The sequence below is a fragment of the Asterias amurensis genome, chromosome 4 (genome assembly GCF_032118995.1).
Source record: "Asterias amurensis chromosome 4, ASM3211899v1".
Classification (NCBI taxonomy): Eukaryota; Metazoa; Echinodermata; class Asteroidea; order Forcipulatida; family Asteriidae; genus Asterias; species Asterias amurensis.
Window position 1 is genome coordinate 23964966 of NC_092651.1, and position 25244 is coordinate 23990209.

Genomic DNA, 25244 nt, shown 5'->3' on the forward strand with positions numbered 1-25244 from the left:
AAGAAAACGCCCTCTGTTGTCAATTGTCATGGAGTCAGTGTTGTCATTGCACAATCTTGCTAATTTTGTCATTATAATAACAGGAAAAAATGATAATGCGTTATTAGATATTCAGCTTTTATCTCCTTTATGCTGTAAAGAAATCATGAATTATACTTTAAATTGTTGACAATTCAATTTTAACAACCTTTAGCATACGATGAAATGGCCTTTAAATTATGCATGACGTCAATTTACAACGGACCACATGGCCAAGAAAATCAACTGGTTCCGCGTTGAAAGTACACGCTTTTTGATAGCTCATATCGACGGGAACCAGTCAGTAGGTCGATCGGTCGAAGTGTGCGTTGTGCACACAGGTCAAAAGTAAAGCAAGGCGGACATGCGTAAATGAATGCGAAGAATTTTCTAGACATGTGCCGGTAATTTCATTCAGAGAGAACTGGCGTCAAATTCACACAAATGTTGTAATTTTGTACAGTATTTATTTCAGCAAACAAGGTAGCACATCTTCCTAGTATTTTTACAAGTGTCTTCAGCATGGCCGTGGTTGGTTTTGACGTCGGGAATAGCTCGGCTTACATCGCGGTTGCACGAGGTGGTGGGATTGAAACGATAGCTAACGAAGACAGCGACCGGCGAACACCGTAAGTTGAATTTTACCGGCTTCCGCCCCTTCGAGAGAAGTCGATCCTGACAGGCTTGGTTCATTAAAAGTCATATTTTAATTCATGTTGGTTAATAAGACGTTGATGTAATTTTAAAGACAACCTTTCTCTTTTGTTCGAATTATCTGAATTGATTTTTGGTTGAACAAAGAATTGACTAGAGTGGGATTCGAACCAACGACCTCCGGATTAACGTGCCGGCGCTTTACCAACTGAGCTATCTAGCCCTATATTGGCGATGTCCCTATTTTGTCAATATCTTTGTTCGGGGGTGCCAGTCAGAAGCCATACAACCGTTAACTGCCGTGTAGCCAGGGATCACACCCAAATTACGATACAACCTGGGAAGCGGCGGCTAGGGGATCACCTTAAGGTGATGCGACTTTTAGTCAATTCTTTGTTCAACCAAAAATCATTTACAAATTTACCCAGTCAGTTTCCCTTGTGGTTTATATTGATATCTGTAACAAAAAGTCGCATCCCCTTAAGGTGATCCCCTAGCTGCCGCTTCCCAGGTTGTATCGTAGTTTGGGTGTGATCCCTGGCTACACGGCAGTTAACGGTTGTATGGCTTCTGACTGGCACCCCCGAACAAAGATATTGACAAAATAGGGACACCGCCAATATAGGGCTAGATAGCTCAGTTGGTAGAGCGCCGGCACGTTGATCCGGAGGTCGTTGGTTCGAATCCCACTTTAGTCAATTCTTTGTTCAACCAAAAGTCATTTACAAATTTACCCAGTCAGTTTCCCTTGTGGTCATGGTGGTTTATAATCATCTGAATTATAAAACAATGTTGTTCATTGTTTTTGGTCAAACTCAAATCAACTCAAAGGAAAGATATAAAGACTGAAACAGAAAAGTGGCAGTTCTTCTTCCTCCTTCCCTTGTTTTCCTTTGCACCCTTTCATTTTGATTGGCTAGTTATAAACGTTTGTGAATAGATAACATTCGCAACCTACGGCAAAAGGGGAAAAAAGAACAAACACATTTTGTCATAAAATTATATAAAACCAACCAAAAATAGGCCTATTTCGAAATTGTCTTTTTGATAAAACAAGAGTCTCTGCAATTTACGGTGTTGCCCACACCCCCTTATTACGGCTTTTCCTCCACAGCAAATTGTTCATCCCTCTGGTTGGAATGCCTGACTCAGTGATAAGCAACTGGTTCCAGACCCAGTGACACTATATACCAGAAAATACCGGAAAACACAGGAAAACTACCGGAAAACACCGGAAAACTACCGGAAAACACCGGAAAACTACCAGAAAGCTACTGGAAAATACCGGAAAGCTACCGGAAAACACCAGCAAATAATAATTCTCAAAACTTGGTACAATTATGTATGATGGACATCGCCCCAGGCTAGGAATGGTTGCTTATTACCTGCACGATCGGTCGAACCATGTCGAACGCGCGAAACCATTCCTGCATGATCGGTCGATCGCGCAAACCCATTCCTGCACAATCGGTAGATCGTGCAAAGCCTGTTCTGCGCGATCGGCTGATGATAACGCGGGAAAAAATACTCAAAGCGGTGTGATCGGTCAATCGCGCAAAGATGTTCATTGCGCGATCGACCGATTGTTGCGCGACCGACCGATCGCTGCGCGACCAATTGATCTTCATCTTTCAATAGCACAGCGCGATCGTTTTATCGCGCAGATTGACCGATCGCGCCCAACATTTTCATCAGTTTTTGGTATTTTCAGGTATTGTGTCGCTTGTATTTTGAGTTATTTTCTTGTAACTTCATGGGGTTTTCCGGTATTTTCTGGTATTTTCCGGTGTTTTCTGGGGTTTCCGGTATTTTTCCGGTATTTTCCTGTATTTTTCTGGTAGTTTTCTGGTGTTTTCTGGTATTTTTCTGGTATTTTCCGGTGTTTTCCGGTGTATAGTGACACCCTTCCAGACCTCCTGAAGCTTAATGTATCTTGCAATACAAGGTGGATGTTGGACTATAAAACTTTAAATAAATAGAATAAAAAGCCTGAGTGAGACATTAAAAACTTTAAATAAGTAGAATAAAAAGCCTGAGTGAGATATTATAGTCCAACTCCAATCCTCAAAAATGTCTGCTTCATATGGCAAGGTTTCCATAAAAAAAATCATAGCATTAGGACTTGGGACTTTTATGGGTTGTAAACATTTTTTAGTGGAGTAAAAATGTAGAACAATGGTGATTCTCACAAAAAGCTACCGAAAAACTACTGCAAAATACTGCGACGGACAGGACAGGAGATTGTGTTCTCACTGCTCGATGTTTAAAACGCATTTATAAATATAAATAAGTATCTTAACACCTGATCACACTGGTGACAAGAAATGAAACCTCTTTGTGTAGTTGGGCCAAGCAGGGAACAGGTTGTCTAGTTCATTGACCATTGAATGATGACCTTAAAAAATTTTTTTAAGACTCAGGCCCGTATGCTTTGTTTTTGAATGGGCAAGGGCACCAAGGAAGGGCATTTTCTCCTTGGTAAAGGGCACCCTATGAGGAAAGTGTAATTTTCTACTGGAGCATTTCAAGGGCACCAAGGCAATGACCAGGGGCACAGAGGCAATCGCCTTCGTTTCCTCTGTTACATGCATGTTATGTGCATAACCAAAAGGTCAACTAGAGGTTTCAAAAACACAGAAGGCAGAACTCTGTCTTGTCTGTCAGAATATGACACAAGCAACAATGAAAATTTTGTACTTAAAGGGAAAGTATCCCTTTGTTTTGTTAACCAGTTGATTTGTTTGACCCTACACTTATATAGATGGAGATACAGTAAAATTAATATGTGGAAGTTTCATGTCAAAAGGGTTGTATCGTTTTTGAGACATTGCTGAATATCTGGAGCCGTAAAGTTGACATCAGTACTAGACAATCTGAGAAAAAAATTCATGCATGAAACATTTCTCAGATTTATAGAAAGGTTTTGCGGTAACACCATGTAATGACTATCTCTAATGAGTTGGGGTGGTTCTGAAAAGAACCGTTGGTTTCAACTCGACGTTTCGATCAGTATGCTCTGATCGTCTTCTGGAGAAAAAAGAATATGACACAGGCAACAATAAGGTTTATCGCGAATAGCAAAATATCAAGATAGGGCGCTGTTGAACCCACACAAAGGTATAGGCGTTGCGTGCGCGAAACGTAGAAACTGCATAGAAACCGCCCCCCATTCCTTCCCACAATGCATTGTGTTTCTGAATCGCGATAAACCTTATGACAATTTTTTACTTAAAGGGAAAGTATCCCTTCGTTTTGTTAACCGTTTCTAAAACCACCTTCCCTTTAAAGGGAATTGTTTCTTAAAATGTTAAGCTATCAACAGCTGCAATGCTTGTTCCCATTACCAAATAAGTTCTGATGGTTATTAACTTTTGAAGTAATTACCAAAGGTGTACCATCCCTTTAAATATTATCATTCTGGAATCAAGGTTAATCTATCAATAGAAATTATCATGCCTGGGTGGATAAATGGAGCCTGTCCATTATTGTGATAGTTTGTTGTTTTTGGAACACTTGCTTCGCAACAATGGGGTGACAACAATGAAGTTTCTAAGAATGTGCATTGAACTGTTGCTGACTTTCTTTGAGACACGCAGCTTTTTTCATTATGGAAATTGATCTTCTTCATTTTTTGTTTTTCTTGTTTGTGCAGGACAATTGTGAGTTTTGGAGACCATAATCGTATGCTTGGATCTGCAGGAAAGACACAGGTTTGTAATGGGTCATTGTCTTGGATTGTTTCCCCCACCACCCCCCCCCCCCCAAAAAAAAAAAAAAGGGACAACCTAAAACAACACAAAACCACCAAGACAAATTAGTTAGCACTTAATTTAGTGACGACTTTTATCACGGTTGCTTCTTCTTTGTGGGGCCTCCCTCAGACATTGATCAAGGCAAAAGAATTAAGGTTTTAGCCAGGATTTGATGTCAAAAGCGTGTCAAAAGCTGATCAGCTGATTTGCTCTTTTATTTTCAAAACAGTGCCTAAGAAAACTGAAAAGCACTTTACAAAAGTTAAAGAGTGATTGACCATTTCCTTTTTTTTTTTGCTATTAGTAAGTTGTATGTCTTAAATTTACAAGCACGGTGCCTAAAAGCATTACAGACACCCTCTGCCCAACACTTTGACAATTATGCGTTTTTCTTTTCCTCTCTTCCTGGTAGGTTATCTCAAATTACAAAAATACAGTCACAGCCTTCAAGCGCCTTGTTGGGCGTAAGTATGATGACCCTTTGGTACAAGCAGAACTTCCTAGGATGCTCAATGAGGTAGTCAGGACACCAGATGGAGGTGTGGGAGTTAAGGTAAGGCACTTGATGCTAGGGATGTTCAAGACTTTTACTTTGTTTAATCACAAAATTGCACGCTTGGAATTTCATCTTTGAGAGGGCAAGGCCGTTTTCAGTTTTCAATAAGGGCACTTCCATTGGAAAATCTTAAAAGTTTATGGGACATGTTAGTGGAGGCACTAAGGCCAAGACCAGGGTAACAAGGGCCAATGCATTCGTGGTTTTGCATTCTAGGATTTGGACCAAAGTTTGACGTTCACTTTTTCAGTGACAAGATTGAAGTAAAGTTTTAAATATTTCAAACATTTGTAGTTCATTGGAGTCTAATATGCACAATTTCTGCTGTTCTTTTTCAATCCATGAGATAGGAACATTCATAATGTGTGCCAAATTAAAGATGTGAGATGCTTTTGGCCGTCAGACCAACACGTGGTTGACTGTCACTTAATACTTACCGACAAAGTTCAAATTTATCATGAACACCAAACCTGGAATTTCATCTTTGAGCTTGTTACTCCCACCATGCATATTTTCAAATTCTACATAGTGGGCGTTGTTGCTGTAATGAATATTCATCACTGCAATAACCTATCTTTCTGAAAGTTTGTATATACTCAGCGCCTTGAGTACCTTGTTTGGTAGATACGTGCGCTATATAAGACTACAATATTATTATTTTATTTATTTCATTTGACTATTCAGGTGCAGTATATGGGCGAGAAGGAGACTTTCACCCCAGAGCAGCTCTACGCCATGTTCCTCACAAAACTCAAAATGACTGCCGAAGCTAGTCTCCAGACAAAGGTCGTTGATTTTGTTCTGTCGGTAAGTAGTCCAATTTTCTTGATTTTTTTTGTATTGACAAGTTCTCACTCGAACCATGCTATTTTCTTGATTTTTTTTGTATTGACAAGTTCTCACTTGAACCATGCTATTTTCTTGATTTTTTTTGTATTGACAAGTTCTCACTCGAACCATGCTTTTTCATGTACCAATGCGACACAAATCAACAGGATACAATTTGTTTGGTGAGAAAGACTTGTGCATGTTTTGTTTTTTTAAGAATTTTGAAAAATGCTTCAAAAGCTGGTCATTTTAGGTTTTACCCTATGTGCACCATTTCTGCTGTTCATTTCATTCAATGAGATAGGAACATTCTAATGTGTGCTAGAGTAGAGTTGTGAGATGCTTTTGGCTGTCAGACCAACATGTGGTTGACTGTCACTGAATGCTTACCGACAATCCCCTGAATTAAATCAAGAACTGTAAACAATTTGTGAAATAATATTTTACACAGAATAATAATAGTATTGTAATAATATAAACTTTGATTTATTGGGCTCTTTCTAATTAATATTTATTTATCTATGCGCTTTACAAACAACAGTAATATAAAGAGGACAAATCGATCTCAAAGGATTGGTCTCCACAGGTATGCATATAAACAGGATATGGTAGTTAGTAGCACCATGTGTATATCTGTTTTTGAGTAGTGTTGGTTCTGACAACTCAAGATTGTTCACTGTTTTTTTTTTCCCTTCCTGATCCGTTAATAACACAGGTACCACAGTATTACACTAACGTAGAAAGGAAAAGTATACTCGATGTTGCTTCAATAGCTGGTTTGAACTGCCTAAGAATTATCAATGACACAACTGCCGGTAAGCTTCACCTTTTACAAACACTACTTTCAGTTTATCTTGTCAGCAAAAAATGCCCTGTTTATAAAGACTCTGTCCTTATTATGTTGAATGTAGTTCTGAACGTCTCCCCGATCATTGCACACAATCTCCCTGGTTGCTAGATGCAAATGTTGGCAACTTTTATACTGACAATGGTTAAGAACATTATCATAACTTATTGTTATACGTCGCTAACGAACTGTGAAGTTTGATTGGTCGAGAACCAATTAAGTGATGTGCAATAAAAACGCATGTACCATGGCTGCACAGCGCGTCAGGTAACATGAGTGATGTTAACAGGTGTACAATACCTTGATCGTTCCCACCGTTGGTCAGTTTCCAGTGCTTAGTACGAAACATCCGCGGGTTTGAGGGAACAGTGAAGAATTATTTCTTAATTGACCAACTCAACTGTTCGTCTGCTTATTAAACTATGCATACTCCGTCATAATAATGTTTGAAGATGACAACAGAACTTCGAGAAGAGGAATAACAATGTTACCAAGGTATAACAAAACAATTGTTGCATGCTGTGATTTGGGGTCCATGGGTTTTGTACACCCTCAGGGGTAAATGGCACCCTCGGCTTCGCCTCAAGTGCCATCCCGCTTGGGTGTACAAAACACCATGGACCCCGTCACAGCGTGCAACAATTGTATTATGTAGCCCCGTTTACTTTGCACTTAAGCACAGCTTGTGGCTTCTCCGTTGAATCACTTTGGGCAATGGCTCTACTCTCTCTACATCAACATGTGTGTGGGTTGCTTGAGTGGAGAAACACGCTGACAGTAGGAGTGTTAACACTTTCAGTGCCAAGGTCGTACATGTACGATTTACTTTATGGAATCAAAAAGTGTCATCAATCGTGTCGTACATGTACGACTCATATATACATGTTATCACGAGAGGCCAATATCACTCTAACAAGTAATACTATTGACTTTGGAATGTACCAAGGCAACACAAATAAGCAGGGTACGTTTTGTTTGGTGAGAAAGTCTTACTTATTTATTTTCTACAGAATTTCAAAAAAAAACTCAAAAAGTTGGGCATTGGTTCAAAACTCAAACAGGACAATAAAAAAGAGACCATTTATTATGTTGTATTAAAAGTAATAAACGAAGAATCTTAGTTTTTCTTTTTTCTTTTCCAGTTCATGTGCACCATTTCTGCTGTTCATTTCATTCAATGATATTCGAACATTCTAATGTGTGCGAAAGTAAAGTTGTGAGATGCTTTTGGCCGTCAGACCAACACGTGGTTGACTGTCACTGAATGCTTACCGACAATCCTGTAAAATTCTTCACAAATTGTAATTCTTGAGAAAAACTGAACAGTTTTAGGAACAGCCTTAAATACTTGTCCAACTTTATAGGAAATTTTCTTGATATTACTGGAAGGTGTAGACGTAAAACAGGGAATTTCTGGTACCAAAAAATATTCTAGTGTGTTCCAGTGTGCCAGAGTATTCTAATGTGTGCCAGAAGTGTGAGATGCTTTTGATCTTGTACCAAGGTTATTTATTTAATCTTTTCTATTTCCCGCCTTCATGCATCAGTACTTAAGCAGCAAGCAGTCCTGCTTTCTCCAGGAGATGATCAGAGCACACCGATTAAAACGTTGGTATCTACGGTTCTTTTCAGAACCACCCCAACTAATGTAGAGCGTATCATTACCTGGTGTTACCACAAACCTTTCTGTATCGTATTTCCACCATTCAAAGTTTCAAATCCTACTCATCTTTTCTTATCTTCATCAGCTGCCTTGGCCTATGGTATCTACAAGCAAGATTTACCAGCACCTGAAGAGAAACCTAGAGTGGTTGTATTCGTGGATATGGGCAGTGCATCGCTTCAAGTCTCCGTATGTGCATTCAACAAAGGAAAATTAAAGGTATGTGGAGCCAATGTAGTCGGCGAGGATCGGGGGCCAAATTTCACGGAACAGCTTCAGCAGAAAATGTTGCTAAACAATTTTCTGGTTAACAAAAAATAAGCAGGATACCAGTCATAAATTGTACATGTGACATTGTATTTTAGCTGGTGACCTGATTTTGATCAGCATACATGTTTTGTTGTGCTTAGCTACTTATGGTGCTTAAGCATGTTATCACGAGAGGCTATTATCGCTCTTACAAGAAATACTCTTGACTTTGGGATGTACCAAGGCAACAGGGTACATTTTGTTTGGTGAGGAAGACTTGTTTTTTTTCTTCTTTTTTTCTGCAGAATTTTAAAAGAAACTCAAAAAGTTGGGCATTAGTTCAAAACTCAAACGGGACAATAAAAAAGAGACCATTTATTGTTATTTTTTTGTTTTTTAATTCAACGAAGAATCTTAGTTTTTCTTTTTTCTTTTCCAGTTCATGTGCACCATTTCTGCTGTTCATTTCATTCAATGAAATATGAACATTCTAATGTGTGCGAAAGTAAAGTTGTGAGATGCTTTTGGCCGTCAGACCAACACGTGGTTGACTGTCACTGAATGCTTACCGACAATCCTGTAAAATTATTCACGAATTGTAATTCTTGGGAAAACTGAACAGTTTTAGGAACAGCCTTGAATACTTGGCTACTTTTGGTGCTTAGGCCCATACGGAAAACATCAAACCTGAGGGACCTCTCTCTTGCTTACATGTTGTTGTTGTTTTTGTTGTTGTTGTTGTTGTTGTTGTTGTTGTTAATACTCTTGTGATTATTAATCCATTGGGAGTGTTTGTTTGTGCAGATCACTTTTACTAAATAACACCATGTCATGTACCTCGATTTCCCTAATCTTGACTGTATGCCCCATAACAAGTTTGTTTGCTTTGCTTTTAAGCAAAATATTTATTTCTGTAATCTAGCACACTGAAGTTGCCCATGTGACGATAAGAGGGTTAAATTCTGTTTGTTACAAATTTAAAATTTCCTCCCTCCAGGTTCTTAACGTAGGCAGTGAGACCTGTCTAGGTGGCCGAGATTTCGACCAAGTCATCGCCGATCATTTCGTGGAGGAGTTCAAGACAAAGTATCGCATCAACATTCGGGAAAACGCCCGTGCTCTCCTGAGACTCACGCAGGAATGTGAAAAACTGAAGAAACTGATGAGCGCCAACGCCACAGAGATTCCCATGAACATTGAGAGTATAATGAATGATCGGGATGTTTCTGGCCGGATGAAGAGGTAGGTAACATTTTGGCAGCGGTCTTCCTTAAGTAACACTGTTCCACTGGCCAAACGCCAGTTATATTTTCTGAGGACCTGGGCCCAATTTTATAAAGATGCTTAAGCACAAAAATTAGCTACGCACAACAAAGTTATGCTTACTAGAATAAGGTTACCAGCCACAATAGCATGTCCTGCTCAATTCTGCTAAGCAAAAATTATTAAGAAATATTGTCTGCTTAAGCAGCTCTATGAAATTAGGTCCAGTCAAAATTCTGGCAAAGTGGTCCTGCATGGCTAGTTCATTGCTAGAAGAAGCTTTTAAAATTAGATTCTTGTCATTTTAAACTGTTTTCAAAATAAACACAAAATAGACACGGAAACTTGTCCACTCTGAAAACAAAAATTATTTTAGAAAACCTTTTAAACATTATGGACCACTCCATCTAGACACCAACCGTGGCTGCCATGACACTCCCTTGCCTCGTCTGGACAAACAAAGCATGCTTTGAAAGGTCCTACAATTATCCACATTGGACTCCTATATCAAATGTGAGCGTCACAGCTGTATACATGTCAAAATTAAGGATGACACGTGAAGAGGTTTCCACGAATCACATGGCAAAGATCTGTGTGTTAGATACATTTCAAAAATGCGTATATTGCAATATTTCATTGTTTTGTGTTTTTTGTATTTTCTTTTGCACAGAGCTGATTTTGAAAATCTGGCAGCCAATCTATTGAAGCGACTCGAGAACACACTCAAATCAGTTCAGACTCAGATAAGTAAGTTGTCATCTCTTTTTAATCCACTTGTTTTCCCCACCACTAATGAGTCTCACCCCAGTCCAAAAACACTTTTCCAAAACAGCTAAAACCATTTTGTTGTTAATGTATTGCCCAAAATCCACAAACATACCAAAACCCAAACATTGTGTTTGATTTGGCTGTGAGTTTACAAGCAGGTTTGATGCCCATGCCTGTTGAGTGGTCACCACCCATCGGTGTCTTACTGGTGAGGTGACCATGTTTGTATCCTCACTGACTGGTCATCTGACTGGTCAGTACAGCCATAGAACAATCAGGACAGCCATAGTACTGGACAGAGCTACCTCAGTACTCCATCCAGCCTCCAGCTAGTCCAACAAATGCAAACTTTGTTTTTGCCTTGGTCCATTTCCTCAACAAAATTGGTTTACTCCTCCTTGGAGAACGAAAGTCCATCTTTGAAAGTCAGTATGGAATAGAATCTTATAAAGACAAGCACCCCCTCCCCTTTCCACAAGACATTGATGGTTTAGGCGATCAGTGACTATTATTGCAGGTCATTGTAAAGATACAAATTGAATTCCTAATAACTCCATCACTACGATCTTAAAAAACGTAGTCTTGTTGCAAGACAATAGTGATGTGCGTCGCGTTGGCGAGGATTGAGCGATGGATCGTGATAGTTGAGTGATTGAGTGAATAACAATGTTTTGCACCAAGACCACATTTTTCAGAACGTAGTGAGAGCGAGTACGGTGTGATGGGGTGTATAAGCAACTATTCAACTTGTTACCAGCCCATGTGAAATGTAGACACAGTCGCCCTATGATAGCATGAACAAATGTAATCCAGAGGGACCTCTCCAGACTGGGGCACTGAGTGGTCTGTGGATGAGGTAGAAGTGGCAGCTTAAGACCGGTCTATTTGGAAGCTTCTCTTCAGACAGGCAGCCGGTGCAGAAATGCATGATGCTAACTGATGATGATGATGATGATGATTGTATTGAGGTTGATAATTTGGTGATTGATTTTTTTTTATACAGAGCTTAAGCCAGATGAGATCTATGCTGTTGAGATCATTGGTGGATCCACACGTGTCCCATCGGTGAAAGAGATCATCAAAAAGGTCTTCAAGAAAGATGCGAGTACGACACTTAATCAGGATGAGGCTGTAGCAAGAGGCTGCGCTCTCCAGGTACGAACTCAATACATTCTCTAAGACGGGCTCAAAGGTTAAACCTCAGTTTTGTGATGCACGCATTTTTCAATAAAAAAGAGTCGTTTTGAATGTAGAAAAAAATGTGCAAGTCTCCAACGCATTAAAATGGTGTAAAATTCTATTTAATTTGATACTCTATCAGAGTGAAATTTGAAACATAACGTCATTAGATATCAAAAACAAATGGGTCTATGTTCTACAGAAACAATTTAGCTTTAGCTGAGCTGGCATCTCTCAGAAAGTTCCCTTAAAAAAATCTTTCCATGTTCATCCCATTCCCAAAACACCCTTAGAAAATAGACCAATAGGTATAAATGTAAAAATTAGTTAATGGCCTGACAACTAAAAAGACCAAGGTATAAATACATAAATTTGTTAATGGCTTGACATTTTGACCCTAGCAGAGTCTTTCTCGAAGGCTAAATGACAACACAACAAACATGAATAGGTAATTAAGTGTGACATAAGCAGTGAAGAAGAAAACGGTTTGTTAATGTATCGCCCAAAATCGACAAGCATACCAAACATTGTGTTTTGATTTGGCTGTGAGTTTACAAGCAGGTTTGATGCCCATGCCTGTTGAGTGGTCACCACCCATCGGTGTCTTACTGGTGAGGTGACCATGTTGTATTCTCACTGACTGGTCATCTGACTGGTCAGTGCAGCCATAGAACAATCAGGACAGCCATAGTACTGGACAGAGCTACCTCAGTACTCCATCCAGCCTCCAGCTAGTCCAACAAATGCAAACCCTTGTCTGAGGGTTGAGGTTCTGATGACAACTTGAACATCTCCTCGATTATGGAAACATGGTCCCTATTATGTTGGATTAAATTTTGAATAGCTTCCTGATTGTTGCACAAAATCTCTCAAGAACTCAATAATGCTGTTTGGGATTTAATATCATCAAAAATCAGGAATGATCTAAAAAGTCGACGCACAAAAAATATACAGACCATATTATATTTGATTAGTAACTCCATCAAACGTTTTTTTTATTTTGACAAAACTGTTTACAAAAATTACACCATTTTAACATGAGGTTAGAGACATGTACATAAGGACCCTATCTATTGAAAAATGGGTGGATCACACAACCAAATTTCACCTTGGAGTCCCTCTCTAAGACTAAAACTCGCAAACCGCAACAGGGTGCTGTATATAAATGGGTCTCACAATTCAACAAAGTTGGGCATCGATAAAGCGCTATAAAAACTGCATATTTATAAATTATTTATTGGTCTCTGTGTTTTAATTTCAGTGTGCCATCTTGTCTCCAACCTTCCGAGTACGTGAATTTAATGTGGCCGATCTCACACCATACTCCATCAGTCTCTTATGGAAAGCCGCCGAAGGGGAAGATGGGTAAGCAAGAAATAATTTAACGAGATGACGAAAAGTAAATGGAATAATATTGTCACCTCAGTTAAAACATTGGATGTTGATCCCAAGAGCTGCCAACGCTCTCTGATTCTGGCGAAAATTCCCTGAAAATCAAGCAATCTTTCCATGTTATGCTGATGAACAAATTTGGAAACTCCCTGATAATGGAAAATTTCCCTATTATAATAATAATGAAAGGGCGGTTCTTATTTAGCGCACAAATTCTAGAAGCTAAATCGAGACGCTTGTGAGATGGAATACAGACTATTATACGTAACCCCTAATTATGTACAAAATCCTCCTGAAGTTTAGGAGTCATTTGATAATTTTTCTCTTGCTGTATAAAGCAGTAAGAATATTTGAATATTTTGCATTTTGCACTGTTTGCTTGGTAGTTTATTTAGTTGGGTGCACACATGTGGGGTAAGCACTGACCCAAAATTAGATGAATATTCATTTTAACCTTTTCTGCCCATAGTGAGATGGAGGTCTTCCCTGCCAATCACCAAGCACCATTCTCTAAGATGCTTACATTCTACAGGAAAGATCCCTTTGAATTAACGGCAAAATACACCGACGGCAGCAAAGTGCCTCATACGGATACATGTTTAGGTAAGTTCAGCTCCAAGAACAAGCATTTTAAGTTATTTATTCACCAAATCGTCGCTACAATTACAAACGAACTTTGTAAAGTCGACAACAACGCTCTAGCTAATCTAAATTAGTGTAATTGTCCAAGTGGTATCACTAGGTAACTCTTTAGTTGAGGCAAAATGATGTTAAAGTTTATCCATTCTCTGAGCTTTGTCTTGACACATCTTGAGGCCTCCAGCCCCTCTGGCCGTTGTGGGTCAGTGTTTTACTGACCTCTGCTGGTCATTGGGCACTGGACTTCAGGTTTGTTGTTCTGACAGGGAAGCTTACAGTCTTTACCCTGGTGGTTGAGCGTTCTCAGGATGCAAGACCTTGGGTAGTCGGACTGTAGTTTCTTGAGCCCGCGGAAGATAATAAAACGCTCTGATTGCTTTCTGTTATTCTTATCTGTTCAATAAGTGGTTACTGTCATTTTTGGATGACAGTAAATTTAGTTTGACATTTGACACTCGCTAGTTTGGAATGTCTACTTATTATTCAAAAGTGAACACTCACTGTACCAATTGTAGGAGACCATCCAATATCGACAATCAAAGTAGGCATTTGCTGTACCAACCATGTCCAATGTCCATTAATGAAAAGTAGACATTCACTTTACCAACCTTATTTGAATGTCCATTATCGAAATAGCAAAATAGACATTCGCAGTTCAGATCTATATGAATGTCCAGTATCCAATTTCAAACTGACTGTCATAATTTTTGGAGACATTACTTGATGTTTTGTTTATATTGTTCCCAAAACAATCAAGGTCGGTTTGAGATCAAGAATGTCAGGCCAACTGCTGAGGGTGAGAGTTCAAAGGTCAAGGTGAAGGTTCGAGTCAGCGGTCATGGTATCTTCAAGGTTTCCTCGGCCTCCTTGATGGAGAAGATCCCTCCAGCTGCCGCAGACCAAAACGACAAAGAAGGAGAGGAGAAGATGAGCGTGGACGGTAAGAGCGTCAACGAGGCGGACGTTCCCATGGAGACGGAGCCACAGACCAATGAGAGTGCTTCGCCAACGGCAGAGGAGGATAGTAAGAGCCAGAGTTCTAATGGAGAGGTAATTGAAACCTTGAAAAAAGGCAGAGTAACAGGGACCACATTCAGTGTGCACAAATATGTTCAGTCTGCTAAGCGAAATTGCAGGACAAAACTGTTCCCTAGAGAGTGTCACAAAATTTGTGAGTTTGCCAAAGTATCCCTTTAAGTTTGTCCAGAAAACAACTTATTGTAATATCACTTCGCAACAAGCAATATAAATTCTCGTAGTAGCAAGGAAAAGTCTCAAGTCCTAGGTAGGGTTATGTTTGCGACGACGAAAGCTGGCTTATTGACAACATTATGAAGAGAGATATGGTAAAAGTCACATGTAAAAGTTTCAGCTAATCACAAGATCGTAGAATCCATGTTTAGTGAGCCAACAGCAGTTACCAACCACATCTCTGGCCACAGCATCCGTGGACCGACACCAAACCTCAGCAAATCTAAGAAATGATTCATGTATAAATCATTGCTAAGTTTCAAATGTTTTTATTGATTTCTAATCAACAAGGGCATTTTAGACAAAATCATTTTTGGAGGATTCTTACTGTTGGTACCATCTTTGTAACAATAAGCTTTCAGATACAAATCTTTGGGGTCATTACCATAGAATTACTCTACCTTTAAGTGATCAAGGTTAGACCAGACCCAGTTATCAATAACTTCTATGTATTCTGACCAACCAGACCCCGATGAATGCTGAGAATGGTCCACAGCCCAATGAGAAGAAACCTGAAGCAAACGATAGCCCCGATGCTTCTGCTGCAGAGTCTGGGGATAAGACCGAGCCCAAGAAAGCTAAGAAGACAGTCCGCTACTTTGATCTTCCCGTCGAGGAGATCACCAAAGGTCTGACGACGAAAGATTTAACCAATCTGGTGGAGCTAGAGGTAAGTTTCTGACGGCTACCACTTTCACCTCAAAATTTAAAATTTATGAAGGATTGCACCAATTGAGTGCACATCAGTGCATTTTCACATATTCTAATCAAGACGTGAAATCTGGATTCCATTTGGAAACTACAAGTGGAAGAGCTAGATTTCAATGAGTGTTAAACTTTGTTGTAGTTGAAGCTAATTTATTTTGATTAAAAGTTTAAATTGAACAAATTAAACAAATAGTTTTACAAAATCATAATCCTTTAAGAATGCAAAGCTTAACTGTGCATGGTTTTGACTTAAAGAGACAATTAATGGATGTATTTGGCTGTGAGGTTACAAGCAGGGTCCAGTCATTTACTGTTGAGTGGTCACCACCCATCGGTGTCTTACTGGTGAGGTGACCACACTGTGTCCTCACTGACAGGTCATCTGACTGGTCAATAGCAGCCATAGAACAATCAGGACGGTATTAGTGCTGGATAGACCCTCTTGGTGCTTCATCCAGCTTTCAGCCGCTCCGATATAACAAAACCTCTGAATGTTGGTTCTGTCTGCCACTATTCTTGCTTGATTTTTTTTGCATCATCTACATGATAAAAGATCTGATAAGAACTCTATATTATCAGTTCAGTTTTGTCTGCATTTGCTTTGCTGCTTCCATTTCGTGAATTCCGTATTTAAATTTCAACACCCAAACTTTTGGACTCTAACTACGGTGGTGTGTCTGATCCTATGTTCTTACTGCAGTCCTCAGTCCAACATCATTCAGTAACTCAACACACAAACTCTTTGACTCTGATTAGGATGATGCCTGATCGCATGTAACGCATAATCAGTTTGCCAGTATGTTTTTCAGTCAAAACTAGCAGCTGATTGACTTGGGCTTCTCAAGCTGCCAAATTAAAACCATGCACCCACCTCACACCCAGACTCCGCTACAACACAATTACCTTTTGCTGATTATAACTTCTCTATCAGTTTCTTACAATTGTAAAGAGATTAATGTTCTTTTTATTTTATTTTAGGGAAAGATGAACGCTCAGGATAAGCTAGAGAGGGAGAGAAACGATGCCAGGAACAGTGTGGAGGAATACGTGTATTACATGAAAGATAAACTTTGTGAGGACCTACGGGAATACGTGTCCCCTGCGGTAAGATACATGGATATAACTAGTTATTTTTATAAAGAGCATTTTTACAATAACCTGTGAGCTTGGGTCATATTCAAAACAAGCTTCCTCTTCTTTGAACGCAAAGACGATATTTTCTATTTTCATGTTTATCAAAATGATGAAGCATCTAAGTTTTACTTCTTGTTATGTTTTAAGATTTGGACTTGTGAGCCTGGGTCATATTCAGCACAAGTTTCTTAGAGCGTGAAGACTGTGTTTGCTATTTTGTGTTTATCAAAATGATAAAGCGTATATAATTCTATTGATTTAAGATTTCAACTTGTGCAAAATGATGTCAAAGTTTATCCATTCTCTGAGCTTTGTCTTGACACATCTTGAGGCCTCCAGCCCCTCTGGCCGTTGTGGGTCAGTGTTTTTCTGACCTCTTCTGGTCATTGGGCGCTGGACTTCAGGTTTGTTGTTCTGACAGGGAAGCTTACAGTCTTTACCCTGGTGGTTGAGCATTCTCAGGATGCAAGACCTTGGGTAGTCGGACTGTAGTTTCTTGAGCCCGCGGAAGATAATCAAACTCTCTGATTGCAAAATTGATAATTGGAGCATTCCTACTTTAGTGAATATGCGCATTTGTAGTTGAATGGAACTCTCAGGTGGCCCTCGCATGGTCCATGAACATGCGTTGGAATACTTTTCTGATCCTATTAGATGGTTCCTACCATTACCCTACTGGTAAATACAGGGGTCGAAATTAAGTGTATTTCCATGGTAGTCAGCAGGGCTAGTGACCAATAATTTTTAGTAGCCCTGGGGTCGATTTCACAAAGAGTTAGGACTCGTCTTACCTCGAGTTAGGACGAGTAACTCGTCCTAACTTAGGATTATTCTTAAGGTCTGCATGCTACAATGCAGGGTTGGGACTCGTCCTAAGTCCTAAGATTAGTCTTAAGTTGAGAAGAGTTTTGTGAAATCGACGGCTGATTAGATTTTGGTAGCCCGAAAGACACATTATGTCTCGCGTCACGGCTCAAACTTTACAATACACCAATAACATAGTTCTTTATTGTTTGTGATGATGATTTTTGCATTATTTTTCCATTAGCCCGTCGGGCTATCAAACTGGAAAAATCAGTAGCCCGGCTGTAAATCTGGTAGTCACGGGCTAGCGGGCTAGTGGCAATTTCGACCCCTGAAATACGTTCCCAAATATAAAACTATATGTTACTGAATTGTTTAAAATGTTCAGTTAACTCGCTTGAAAGTGTTAGAAGAGTAGGAGGGTTACAATTGATTTAGAAGCAACAAATATTGACAGTTTTTTGTATAAATTGACAGTGTCTTTTGCTAAGATGTGAGTTAGCACTGAATAGTCTGTATCAGGCCTACTCAGTACTTTCCCAAGTTGTGTGAAAAAAATCACAGGCATATCATTCGGGTAGAATTCGAATCCCGGACCTTTGCAATTCTAGACTGAACGTCTTACCAACTAGACCACCAAGATAATCACATAGTGTGACCCCAAACCATACCATGCATAGCTTCAAAAGTCTGATTTCATTTAAGAGTTTGTTTTTCATTTAAGAGTTTTTTTCCCCAATTTTTTTCCTTATATTTTAGGATCGGGAAGCTTTCTTAAAGTCTCTTGACAACACGGAGAACTGGTTGTATGAAGATGGTGAAGAGGAGACGAAGAGTGTGTATGTGGAAAGACTCGCTACACTAAAGGTACGAGTGGGATGTTAGGTGTCTTTAATGGCAGTGGACACTATTGGTAATTACTCAAAATAATAATTAGCATGAAACCTTTCTTGGTGACGAGTAATGGGGACAGGTTGATGGTATAAAACATTGTGAGAAACGGCTCCCTTTGAAGTGCCATAGTTTTAGAGAAAGAAGTAATTTTCCACGAATTTGATTTCAAGACCTCAGATTTAGAACTTGAGGTGTCGAATCAACCATCTAAATTCACACAACTTCGTGTGACAAGGGTGTTTTTTATTTCACTATTATCTCGCAAGTTCGATGACCGATTGAGCTCAAATTTTCAAAGGTTTGTTGTTTTATGTATAATGTTGAGATACACCAAGACTGGTCTTTGACATCTACCAATAGTGTCCACTGTCTTTAAATACATGATGATTTTGAGGGTGCATTGCTTAACGGAAATGTGAAGGTCTGATTATCCTACAATTGTTTTTCCCAGCAATATTTGAGACGGAAAACCTTTTACAAGCATTTTGTATACCAATTGTTGGATACAAGTTCAAAAGTGCTGATTCATTGGGTTTTTATGTGTGGCAAGCAACTCTCCTCGATACTGCAAAGATGTCCGTAAAAACAAACCAATCTTTCCGTGTTCCAGATTATTTTGCGCTAGTACATGGACTTGTGAGCTTGGGTCATATTCAGCACAAGCTTCCCTTGTTTGAGCATGAAGACTGTGTTTGCTATTTTGTGTTTATCAAAATGATGAAGCGTATATGAGAACAAATTTTAGTGAATTCAATTTGTGCAAAATGATGTCAAAGTTTATCCATTCTCTGAGCTTTGTCTTGACACGTCTTGAGGCCTCCAGCCCCTCTGGCCGTTGTGGGTCAGTGTTTTTCTGACCTCTTCTGGTCATTGGGCACTGGACTTCAGGTTTGTTGTTCTGACAGGGAAGCTTACAGTCTTTACCCTGGTGGTTGAGTGTTCTCAGGATGCAAGACCTTGGGTAGTCGGACTGTAGCCTCTTGAGCCCGCGGAAGATAATCAAACTCTCTGATTGCAAACTTGATGTCTACTTCATTCACTTGCCCTTCACGCAGAAGGGAATGCAAAGGGTGAAGCAATGATTGTCATCTCTTTGGAACTCCTTGCCTGGTGCATGTTTCCCTCCATCATACTTTAAAATCTAGTCTTAAGAGGAAGATCAATTCCTACTCCTCCCCCGAGTTATTTTCAATTTTAATAATTTTTTTGTAGCCCCTTACCAAGAGTGGCTGCTAGCCTTGTTTGAGGCAACTTGTGTTAGAAGAAGTAGAAATAGAAGGCTGCGCCTCCATTTTTACAATTAGGATACGACAAAAGTTACCAAGCGTTCGCCTGAACCCTGTTTAGAAATGGTTCAGCAATTTCGATATTGTGATATTTTGGCTTATGCTCAAAACTTTTCCACTCTGCAGAAAGTGGGAGATCCTATCGCTGAGCGGAGGAAGGAGGCTGATGAGAGACCCAAGGTTCTTGAGGAGCTCGGTCGGTGCCTGGTGCATTATCGCAAAGCTCTTACATTATATCAAGATGGGGTAAGCTACATGCCATTATTTATTTATTTTTATATTTCTAGTAATGAAATCAAGGATGCCTCATACAGGTAAGTGAACTTAATTACTGAAGCTCACAAGCCTGAGGAAACCTGTAAACAACTGTGCTTGCTATGTGAACCAGAAACACCTGGGTTAACCCCCTACTCTTCCACTATAAGTGTTCTTGGTTCTTTTACATGCGTTACCAATCCAGTACATGGGACCTCCAGCTTAATGTCCGATTCGAAAGACAAAGCAATGATGGTAATCTTGCTCAAGGACGCAAGTGCTATGATCGGGACTCGAACCCGCACAATTTCTTGACCAATCAGAATGGGTAAACTGCCCCAGGTATTTATGAGAGATTGCAAAATAGCGTATGCCTGCATATTTAGCATACCATATGCCAAGCAAGCAACTTGCGTTTTTATCATTTTGGTCATCCTTCCCTCCTGCCTTTTGAAATGGTTTGATGCTTTTCTTATCTCATTAACATGATGATAAGAGATTTGTAACAATGTCTTCTAATCTTGTCTTTTATTTTCTTGCGTTAGGATGACAAATACTCTCACATTGAGAAGACAGAAATGGAGAAGGTCCAGAAGTGGGTTGAAGAGAAGGAAGCGTGGAGGAATGCTAAGACAAACGCCCAGAACCAACTTGCTGTACATCAGAACCCGGTGGTGCTGGCCAGAGATATCCGCTCCGAGACTGCCGTAAGTCAAAATATGCTTAAGTTTAAGGGAAATTATACATGTACCTACTTTTTTTTTTTAACAGTCAATTGTTTGAATCCTATATAAATGTATACAAATAAACTAACCTGTGAAAATTTCATGTCAAAATGGGTAATTTTTGGTGGGGAGGTGAACAAAGACATTTTGCCTTGGGCGGGATTTGAATCTGCAATTAGGCCTGTGCCGGGTATCTGGGTACCCAAAAACAGACGTCATTATCCGGTTCTATGTTATCAGTTCAATTACCAGTCCTGGAATTCCATCTTTAAAGGGCAAGGCAGTTTTCATTTTGTAATGGCGTTTCCACAAAGGCAGTGGCCTGCGGGTGTAATTTCAGGCCTGCATTATCTAAAATTTGGTGGTGAACATTTCAGAATCGTAAGAGTCAGTTAGAAGACTTTTAACGTGTTACAAACATTTCAGATGTTTAATAAAAAAGTGGCATTTTGACTAAGCGTGTACTACAAATTCTTGTTTTGATTTAAGATTTTAATTTGGGCAAAATGATGTCAAAGTTTATCCATTCTCTGAGCTTTGTCTTGACACGTCTTGAGGCCTCCAGCCCCTCTGGCCGTTGTGGGTCAGTGTTTTTCTGACCTCTTCTGGTCATTGGGCGCTGGACTTCAGGTTTGTTGTTTTGACAGGGAAGCTTACAGTCCTTACCCTTGTGGTTGAGTGTTCTCAGGATGCAAGACCTTTGGTAGTCAGACTGTAGCTTCTTGAGCCCGCGGAAGATAATCAAACTCTCTGATTGCAAAATTGATGTCTACTTCTTTCAATTACCCAAGCACCACTTTTATTGCATATTTAAAAAAGTTGAAAGGCATCTGGGGTTCAAGTTTTACAACTCTAGAGGGCTCTCTCTCGGGCCTTCCCATCATGCTAAGCAGTGACCCCCAAGATACTTCCTTCTTTTCTAGCAATGGTTTCGTACAGACATGATTTTAACATGATTTGATACTTTTGTACGCTTTGCTACATAACAAATGTTATTCTTTTCATGTGAGCCCATTGACGATAATCAAACTCTCTGATTGCAAAACTGATAGTTATTGTTTTATAAATTATGTAGAGCTTTGTCACATTTGAAAGAAAAGTCTCCTTAATTTCATGAAAAGGCCTCTAAGAAAATCCGTTTTTACAGACACTAGACAAAAGATTGATGTTTTATCTATTCTCCGTGTTCATCCCCAGTCGCTGAAGAGCAACTGCGACGCCATCCTGAACAAGGCCAAACCCAAACCAAAGGAAGAACCACCCAAGGAGGCCGAGACCAAGACGGGCGAGGCCAACGCATCGGACCCCAAGGATGATAAGATGGAAGATGGAACGACGCCTGCTGGAGACACGCCTAGCAGCGAACCAGGCACAGCCAAACCAGATGTTGAGATGGAATTAGATTGAGGACTGACTGAAGTCTAGTATTCTCTGCAGGAAATTGTCACTTGGTGTCTATATAAGAAAGTGTGTCGGGGCACAATTTCATAGATCAGCGAAGCATTGAGAAGTAACGCTAAGCAGAAAGCAGTTACCAGCCAAACACTATGTGATGTGTACTGGGGATGACTGGTTCCCTGCTGAGTCTTGCTTAGCAGAACCAATTGATTAAGCCATTACCCTGGGGTGGATTTCACAGAAAGTTAAGACTTGCCTTATCTCGAGTTAGTTCGAGTTACTCGTCCTAACTTTGGACTAGGCCTAAACTCTTAGTAAAATCGACACCTGATCTTAGAAATTGTACCCATAAGTAGTTTATACTGAACTCACGGAGTGGCACTGGGATATTTACTCCCAAAATGGCGCAACCAAGTTTACTGTGATCAGGATGTCAGGGGTGCGTTTTCGCTGTCGTAACCAATACCTGTTTCGGTTGAACTTGCCATGTGTTAAAACTGGCCTTTGACCAAAACCGTTGAGTTGATGGTTACGCGAAAACGCACCCTAGGTGAATTGGCTCAATACACACAGCATCACTGGATAGGATTAAAAAGCATTGCGAAGCACATAAACAATTATTCAAAAATACCTCAGACAGTTTCGCTATTCCCATTGGTGGATAGCGCGTCACGCGGTTTTTTTGTAAACGGTTGATAATGACCAGCTTGAGCTGTTTATAACCGGTTGTTTTTGGATACGTTTAGATGCATACTACTGCGCACACGAATGCATATCCGAAAACTGTCTCAGTCATAAAAATGCAACACACACACAGAGCTCAAGGACGTCTAAAACTGATAAGTTTTACAGAGTTTCATACTTAATTACGCATTTTAACAAAAAAGGCATTTATGAATGGGAATAAAAGAGTAGTGACTCGCTCTTAAACTGCTATTTAAAACCTTGCAGGGTCGTGGCCGTGCGATAAAGGTCCACGACCCTGCCGGTTTTAAACGGCAGTTTGAGAACTGGTCGCTACCCTTTTATTCCCTTATTTGTTAAAAACCCATAGCTTATTATAACTCTACTGTAATTGATTGCTACCCTATGTTGTAGGGTACGGTTCATTGCTACCCTTCATTGTAGGGTATGGTGAATATGACAGAGGTTTTATTGCAATAGCAAAAGTTTTTTTGCAAAGTATTTGTAAATGAAGGAACTTGCGTAGAATTATAAAGAAATGCATCTCGCTTTTGGCTGGCTTCAAATATTTCAAAGACAAAGTAAAGTATTGTCCACCAATGTTTTTATATACCTGATGAGATTAAGAACTGCAGGCATGGAGTTATCTGTTGGACCTGGTCTCAGTCTTGTTGCACCTTCAAAAGTTTTCAAATACTTTTAAAAGAGTTTCCAATTAAATTGTCTTTTCTAAGGTGACATTGGCCTTGCCCTCTCATGCGGCAAATTCCATGTCTGCTCTGAAATGAGGTTTATATATAGAGAGCAAGCTTCTTTTTTTCGCATCAAATCCCATAGTCTCAGGAAAAAAGATGGGCAAACTTGATCTGTATTTGTTTCTGTCAAATTAGCGGGAAACAGAATCAGCAGGCTTAGTCACGAAAAAACTTGGGGTGTTTTTTTTTGTTCTGTATGTTTGTTTGTTGGTTTGTTTGTTGTTGTTTACAATTTATTTGTTGTGCATGTAAATCTGTAAATTAGGTATTTGTTGTTAAAATTACATGGATCTCGGCAAAATTAATTATTTACAGGCATAAGTTTAGTTTAAGGTTTTTTGTAGGGGGAAGTCTTGTACAAAACTCCCAACATCAAATGTTATAATGTTTATAAAAGAAAAGTTGTCAAAGAGAGTTAAAAGTTAAACTGTGCCATAATACCTGGTGAAATTTTTAGAGGAATTGTTGACGGATATTGCACAAGTTCAATAAAGTATGCTTCACTCAGAACGCATTTAACTGTAGACTTTTGATAGGTTGGCAACAGTTTGCGGTTTCTTTTGATAAGCTAAATGAGACAAGTTTTATGATCTTGCTACCTTTGAAAATCACACAATTTTTTAACGGGGATCATTGTAAAATATTTCCATCCAAAGTCATGACATCTCATATATTGAATAAGTGCAGATCAAAATAATGTTAGTTTAAAGTGTACCCTGTGAAAATGTCTTTCACCCTTATTGTCTCCTTGAAACAGAAGCAAAGATTTATCCGGTCAAGAGTGATGAAACCAATGTTACTTTAAACAAAATTAAATTCTTTTATGGTTCTGATACTGTGCATTATTTCCCTTCTCTTTTTTTTTTTAACTTCAAAAAGTAAACAAAACGCAATAAATCAAGCTCTGGAAACAAAAAACCAACCCCGTGAACCAAATTTAGGTTGGGGATCCAGGTTGGCTGGACCCCGGTTCAAATCCCGACTTCGACTGGAGGTTTGTATGTGGATTGTGTTTTCAGTCCCTACCTGATTGCGTATGTTTTCCTCCACTATTGGGTTTTCCTCCCACATCTGAAACTTAACATTTCTTCTCATTTCCTATTCATCCAGTTATTGGTGCTAATTGTGCTGCTGGATGTGTAATAAATCATATTTATAGAATGATATCAGATGATAAGTTATTTTATGTTTTGTTTGCTCGATAACAATTTCAAATTTTATATTATTTTTCACTCGTAAGGTTTTGTCACTACAGTGTGCGTTTCCTTGCAAACACCCATTATACATATTTGTGTGGACAAAGCGCTTGAACATAGCTCTTAAAACGATTTGCAAGCATAGTGCATGTTGACTTATTAACATAAATGTTTATTTAAAAATGATTAAATAACAACAAAATATGTAAGGCTGATGAACCCTAAAGCAAAAAGAGATGTAAAGTCATAAAACAAAGTAATGAATGGTTGTCTTATTTAAATGTGTACAACACTTCAGAGGATTTTTAGCAAGTTGTCATAAAATGTCAGAGGAGAGAAATTGTGA

The 25244-nt window shown here is 39.3% G+C and overlaps 1 protein-coding gene across 2 annotated transcripts; it reads left to right on the plus strand.

Moving 5' to 3' along the window:
- Positions 1–357: 357 nt before the first annotated feature.
- On the plus strand, positions 358–25244 carry LOC139935785 (97 kDa heat shock protein-like). Of its 2 annotated transcripts, none has more exons than XM_071930366.1 (18): positions 358–647; positions 4325–4382; positions 4837–4977; positions 5665–5787; positions 6524–6623; positions 8404–8537; positions 9565–9809; positions 10501–10577; positions 11602–11753; positions 13039–13142; positions 13639–13772; positions 14566–14858; positions 15526–15729; positions 16746–16871; positions 18465–18572; positions 20012–20131; positions 20686–20847; positions 22063–25244. In XM_071930366.1, exons 1-18 carry the CDS (start codon positions 541–543, stop codon positions 22270–22272), a joined length of 2598 nt encoding a protein of 865 aa, XP_071786467.1. In that variant the 5' UTR covers positions 358–540; the 3' UTR covers positions 22273–25244. The 2 variants fall into 2 exon arrangements, with proteins under 2 accessions (XP_071786467.1, XP_071786469.1); XM_071930368.1 differs by lacking the exon at positions 358–647 and adding an exon at positions 2245–2617.

Excerpts from the sequence above, each read along its gene's own strand:
- LOC139935785 (XM_071930366.1), top strand. The coding sequence starts at position 541 with ATGGCCGTGGTTGGTTTTGACGTCGGGAATAGCTCGGCTTACATCGCG. Across the intron at positions 9,810-10,500 it reads GTTTCTGGCCGGATGAAGAG|AGCTGATTTTGAAAATCTGG; the intron begins GTAGGTAACATT and ends TCTTTTGCACAG. Across the intron at positions 18,573-20,011 it reads AAAGACTCGCTACACTAAAG|AAAGTGGGAGATCCTATCGC; the intron begins GTACGAGTGGGA and ends TCCACTCTGCAG.